We start from the raw sequence: 6244 nt of genomic DNA, 5'->3' as shown, positions 1-6244 counted from the left end.
AGAACCTGGGAACGATCAAATGCAGCAACCTGTGCACAGAAATAGTAGAGTATACCAGCAAAGATGAGGTAGGTAGACAAACCTCTGCCCAGACTCCTGAGAGAGGAACCTGAGGCACTTATGATTTGTGAATCCCTCACTTGATTTTACTTGAGATGGGGGAAGGGAGTTTTGATGGTTTGCTGTAAGTAGAAGGGCACTAAAAGAGAGATGACGAAGAAGGGAACACATGTGACCTGTGCCCTTAAATATCTTATAGTCTAAGCCATGTAGAAAAGGCTCACTTTTTTTCTTACACGCATATTGTAATAATCGTTTCTCAGTGTTCAGTATGGTGGTTTAGGACAAACTCAATGTGTCAGGGTGCTCACTGAGTTTAAAGTATGTAAGCAGGTAGAGAGTCCTTTCAGTGAATGGTGAGACAGAATTCTAATGTCAAATCTTTAAGGCGCTTCACAGAAGAGTCGAGGCTAGAAATGGGGCACAGATTTGGTTTTTTAAAAAATAGTTTCTGGAAAAGCTTTCCATTTGGGAAGAACAGCCTATCAGACAGATCAGAGACAGGAATAGGTTTTGTGCAGAGATTGTCAAATCAGTTTGTTCTGATAGAGCAAATATATCATGGTTTGGTAGATGGAGAGATGGCTGTGGCTGGGGGAGGAGAGATAGGAGGTGAAATGTCTGGCATGTCACAGAGGTAGGAAGCCCTTGTCGGTTCCTGAAAGGAAAATAGCGTCAAAAATGCTAGGATGAGAAAGATAGTTCTTATTTCTGGTAATAGAGTGTCTTGGTGTGAGAGGAGGTTGGAGGTTAGCTTGCAGAGATTATTGCAGTGGTTGGATGACAGGCTGCTCAGATGTTGGATGTAAACTATAGAAATGAGGAGGAAGGAGCAGATCCCATATACTAGGACCTAAAAAACACGACAAATGAAAAGTTGGGAAGGAAATGGTACGTGAATGAAACATACTGCTAAGGTTGTGGTTTAATTCAGCCAGAGTTACTGAGCACCAGCCATGTGTAAGACATGGTACCGAGTGCTCTAGGATGTAAATGACTATGGCTCAGGCCCCTGCCCTCTGCAAACATATAATTCATTGTTAGAGAAAATTGGCATATACTGCACTCAAGTAACTATTTTACAGGATAGATTATGCTATACAGACTAGAGTGATCCGTCTTAAAACAAAAATCAGGTCGTATCATTCCTCTACACAGCACTCCTCTTTGACTTTCCAGCCCATCCAGAGTTTGTTCATTTTTTTAAAATTGAAATATAATTCTTATACCATAAAATTCATTTCTAAGTGTATATTTCAGTGTTTTTTATCCACAAGGTTGTGTAACCATCACCAATATCTACTTCTAGAACAGTTTTCATCAACCTAGAAAGAAACCTTGTACCCTTTAGCAGTCACTTGCTGTTGCCCTCTTCCCCTAGCCCCTGGCAACGACTAATCTGTTTTCTGCCTCTGGATTTGTCTCTTATGGGCATTCTCTATAAACAGAATCTTATAATATGGTGGTCTGTTGTGTCAGACTTCTTTCACTCAGCTTGTTTTCAAGGCTTATCTGTGTTGTAGCATGTATCAGTACTTCATTTCCATCCAGAATTCTTACAGTGCCCTATGAGTTCATGCACAGCTGGGTATGCCCATCTCATCTGTTACCGTCCCCCTTGCTCACTGTGCTGCAGCCCTACTAACTTCCAAGTATATCAAACACACTCCCTCCTTAAGATTTTTGCTGTTTGCTTTGAATGTTAAAATGTTCTCCCCCACCAGATAGCCACGTGGCTTGCTGTCTAACCTTAAAAATGGCCCTCCTTCTGTCCTTATTACTACAACCCTTTTGTCTTTTCCTGCCTTGTTTTTCTTCCTAGCATTTATCAGACTTGTGCGATCCAAGCTATGCTTTAAAACTGGGTACTTAGGCAACATGTGTAGAATTCAGTAGATAAATGAAGGGCATGAGGGAATCTAGGTGAGAGGAATTGAGATTTTTGGGTTAGGCTAGTCACAATCAAAATGGAAAAGAAAGTGTATTCATTTAACAGTATTAAGCATTTCTTATATACCCAGAAGTGGTACTAGTACTAAAAATATGAGGGTAAATAAGATGATGTTTCTTCCCTGAGAAAGCTTACCACCTAGTGTAGTGTAGTGGATAATCACCTGAAGAGCTTTTTCAGAATTCACAAGCTTGGATCCCCTGTTGTTAGGGGCTTCTCAGAATCTCAGTGTGAGTAAGGTGGGAATGTGTAATTTGGAAGAGCTTTCTGCAGTGATGGAAATGTATCTGGCGGGTATTGAGCACATGAAATATAACTAGTGCAACTGAGAAACTGAATTTTTAATTCTATTTAAAAAGCTACATGTGGCTAGTGGCTCCTGTATTGGACAGCGCGCATCTGCTGACTGAGACAGATATACATAAGAAATAAGAGCATGATGGGAGGTCTGTCTGGTAATAGAGCCGTGGGCTGTGGAACACAGATTCTCTGTCTTATCTATTTCACTGGTGCATGTTACAGCTCACATGTGAATAGGTATTGGGATCTAGAAATGAATGATGAAGAGGGAGAAGATAAAAATTTTATAGAGCGTTGGAGGCTTACATGTGTTGTCGTTGACATGGGGTGGGGGGAGTAAAAACTGTGTGATTCTTGACCCTTTTTCTTTGCATTCCAGGTTGCAGTCTGTAACTTGGCTTCCCTGGCCCTCAATATGTATGTTACGTCAGAACACACATATGACTTTAAGAAGCTGGCTGAAGTCACCAAAGTCATTGTCCGAAACTTGAATAAAATTATTGATATTAACTACTACCCTGTCCCAGAGGTATGAATAGAAGTCTCTACTTATTGGTAATTCTTAAAATCCAAGTTGGAGTTTATCATGGTCTGCCAGTCATCATTTAAATGGCTGTCATTGGAATGGTGTGAGAAAACAGAGATAAAAAGAGAGCATGTATCATTTGGTGCAGAATGTTGCCATTTCTGTTCAGTAATGTCTCCTTTTTCTCTAAATCTGTTGGCACAAAGGCATGCTTATCAAATAAACGCCATCGCCCCATTGGAATCGGGGTACAAGGTCTGGCAGATGCTTTTATTCTGATGAGATATCCTTTTGAGAGTCCAGAAGCCCAGCTACTGAATAAGCAGATATTTGAAACCGTTTATTATGGAGCCTTGGAAGCTAGCTGTGACCTGGCCAGGGAGCATGGCCCATATGAAACCTATGAGGGCTCTCCGGTCAGCAGAGGAGTAAGTATATAGATGAAATTTCTTTTTGCTTGTAAGTTCCTACAGTAGGCTGAATGGTAGGCTTCAGAAAGATGTGTTCACATCCTAATCTCTGGAACCTATGTTACCTTTTTGGATTTCAAAAGGGTCCTTGCAGATATAATTAAGGATTTTGAAATGAGATTATCCTGGATTACCCAGGTGGGCCCTAAATCCAGTGACAATAGTCCTTACAAGAGAGAGGAGAGGAGGAGGCAACATGACCATGGAGGCAGAGGTCAGAATAACGTATCCACAACCCGAGAATGCTGAAAGCCACTAGAAGCTGGAAGAGGCAAAGAACAGAATCTCCTCCAGAGCCTCTGGAGGGAGCGTGGTCCTCCCAGCCTGTTCATTTTGGGCTTCTGGCTTCCAGAACTAAGAATATATATACATATACATATATATATGTATATATATATGTATATATATATGTGTGTGTATATATATATATATATATTTTTTAAATATGGAACACTTCACAAATTTGCATGTCATCCTTGTGCAGGGGCCATGCTAATCTCTGTATTGTTTCAATTTTAGTGTATGTGCTGCTGAAGTGAGCACAAATTTTTGCTATTTTAAGCCACCAAATTTATAGTAATTTGTTATACCAGCCATAGGAAACTAATACGGTACTTTGTTCTCTAGGTAAAAAGGATACTCTATTTTAATGTGTTTTTTTAAAGATTTTATTTTATTCTATTGTTTTTTTTAGATTTTTTTATTAATTTATTTGAGAGAGAGAGAGGGAGAACAAACTGGGGAGAGGGGCACAGGGAGAGGGAGAAGCAGACTCCCCACTGAGCAGGGAGCCCCCTTATGGGGCTTGATCTCAGGACCCGGGATCACGATCTGAGCTGAAAGCAGACGCTTAACCAACTGAGCCACCCAGCGCCCTAACATTTTATTTTTGAGTAATCTCTACACCTAGCATAGGATTTGAACTTACAACCTTGAGATCAAGAGTCGCATGCTCCACCGACTGAGCCAGCCAGGTGCCCCTTTATTTTAATGTTTTATTTAGAACGAGTCATTGGTAAAAGTGACTTAAGAAGAACGCTGTTTTAGTTTTCTTTTGCTAAATTTAGTAGATAAAAACACCTTAACTAGGTGGTTTTCTTTGGGTCTCACAAGGTTATAGTCAAGGTGTTGACAGAGGCTGTGGTCTCTTCTGAGGCTCAGAGTCCTCTTCCAAGCTCATGTGGTTTTTGGCAGAATTCATTTGTTTGTACCTGCAGAATTCATGACCTCGTGCTTCTTCAAAGCCAGTAGGAGGGAAGTCTCTCATGTCATGAAGCCCAGTCCAGTTGCTCTTTTGAGGGCCTTCATCTGATAAGTCAGGTTCACCCAGGATAATCTCTCTTTTGTTTAACTCAAAATTAACTGGTAACCTTAATTACATCTGCAGAAACTTTTCATCTTTGCCATAATTATGTAAGTGACATCCATCATATTCCCAGGTCTTGTTCACACTCAGGAGGAGGACATTATACATGGCCTGTCCACCAGGGGGGTGAGAACCTGGGAACTGTCTTAGAATGCAGCTTTCCACACTGCCTTATTTATTGGTAGTATGAGTCTCTTCATTGTAAAATAAATGTTACATTATTTTTAGTCCTGATCTTCCCTGCCGATATTTAGCAAATCTGCTATCCAGTGTTTTGAAAATAGGTGTTTAATAGCTAAATAAATAGATCAAGGCAATTAAGAAAGATGAAATTAGAGTAACGTTTTTACTGTACAAAAAGAGAATGCATCTCAGCAACATACTTACATGAATGTTAGGATTTCCTGGTTTATAGATGTGATATGGTTTTTCTGAGGGGTCACATCAGGGACATGGGGAAGAGATAAACCTCAACCAGTTTTCTTAGCCTGCTTTTGATCATTATGACTATATGAAAGTTTGTCCAGGGAAATCTCTGGGCTTTGTATTCCTCATGCAGTTCTACTAGAAGACATTTGTTGGGTTGTGGGGCATGGCAGTTAGTCATTTGGTTTTTGTCATGGTTTTAAATTGTTACAGAGTAATTTGTCAAGTTTGCATTGTTTATTCCCTAGATCCTTCAGTACGATATGTGGAATGTTACTCCCACAGACCTGTGGGACTGGAAACTTCTCAAGGAAAAGATTGCAAAGTAAGCAAAGAGATAAAAGGTAGTTTTGAAGTAAGGAGGGTTTAGGTTCTCATTCTGGTTTTCAGAAGTTAGGTATGTTATTTTAACTTCTGAAACTCATTTTTTCTTTTTTAAATGGGTCTAAAATGACCTATCTGCGGAACTATTTTTGTAAAAATGCTTTGTAAGATAATATGTGAATAGTAACCTACAAATTGCGTGATAGAATGAAAAGCATATTAATAAGTGGTAGGTATTATTAGTTGATCTTGTTTTAGGGGTTTAACGACCTGGATTAAGCAATTCTTTTTCTCCTTAAACTTCGTATTTCCAAGTGTGCTTGCTCTCTAAATGTTTTTCACTTTTATTTATTGCTTAACTACTTCAGGCACCTAAATGGCTTTTGCTGAATTGGTTGTCGTAGAGTAAGTTAAGGATTTGGAAGAGCTTTTGGAGGGTGAAAGAAAAATGTAAAACTTGAGGTTTTTAAGGCCTTTCAAACTAACTAACATTAAAGATTTAAGGGCAGGTAGGATGTTTTGCTTAGCGAATAATAAAACAAGTTGTTTCCACATTCTTCTTGAGCCTGTGATCTCTGGGTTAATGTGTATGCAGAGTGTTTAATGTTTACAGAAGGAAGCAGTAGCTTTAAAATACTCTTTAAAAAATATCTATTTGCCTTAAAATTGTTTTATTACTTAATAATACATGTTAGAAAATTTAGGAAAATGTATGTGTGAAAGGGAGTAGAATGAAATTATCCCAGTACCACCTCCTAAAAATCTGTTTGTATCTTTTTGTTTTTCATCTTTCAGACTTTCTTCTGAACGTCTGTGTCTGT

General features: G+C 39.2%; 1 protein-coding gene and 1 non-coding gene across 2 annotated transcripts in view; one reads left to right on the top strand and one right to left on the bottom strand.

Annotated features, from left to right (window-relative positions):
- The window catches only part of RRM1 (ribonucleotide reductase catalytic subunit M1), a 34320-nt gene that overhangs the window by 23028 nt on the left and 5048 nt on the right, over window positions 1–6244 (top strand). The window contains exons 13-15 of the mRNA XM_008707408.2: window positions 2222–2241; window positions 2691–2840; window positions 5348–5424. Of these exons, the coding sequence (XP_008705630.1) occupies window positions 2222–2241; window positions 2691–2840; window positions 5348–5424 (247 nt within the window). The remainder of the gene's footprint in view (window positions 1–2221; window positions 2242–2690; window positions 2841–5347; window positions 5425–6244) is intronic.
- Window positions 3747–3850, bottom strand: LOC121102972. Its single transcript, XR_005835129.1, has one exon. It is a non-coding gene; the product is annotated as a U6 spliceosomal RNA (small nuclear RNA).

The sequence above is a fragment of the Ursus maritimus genome, unplaced genomic scaffold (genome assembly GCF_017311325.1).
Source record: "Ursus maritimus isolate PB19 unplaced genomic scaffold, ASM1731132v1 scaffold_16, whole genome shotgun sequence".
NCBI classification, from domain to species: Eukaryota; Metazoa; Chordata; class Mammalia; order Carnivora; family Ursidae; genus Ursus; species Ursus maritimus.
The sequence above is the reverse complement of the archived record's forward strand: the minus strand, read 5'-3'. Positions and strand labels throughout refer to the sequence as shown.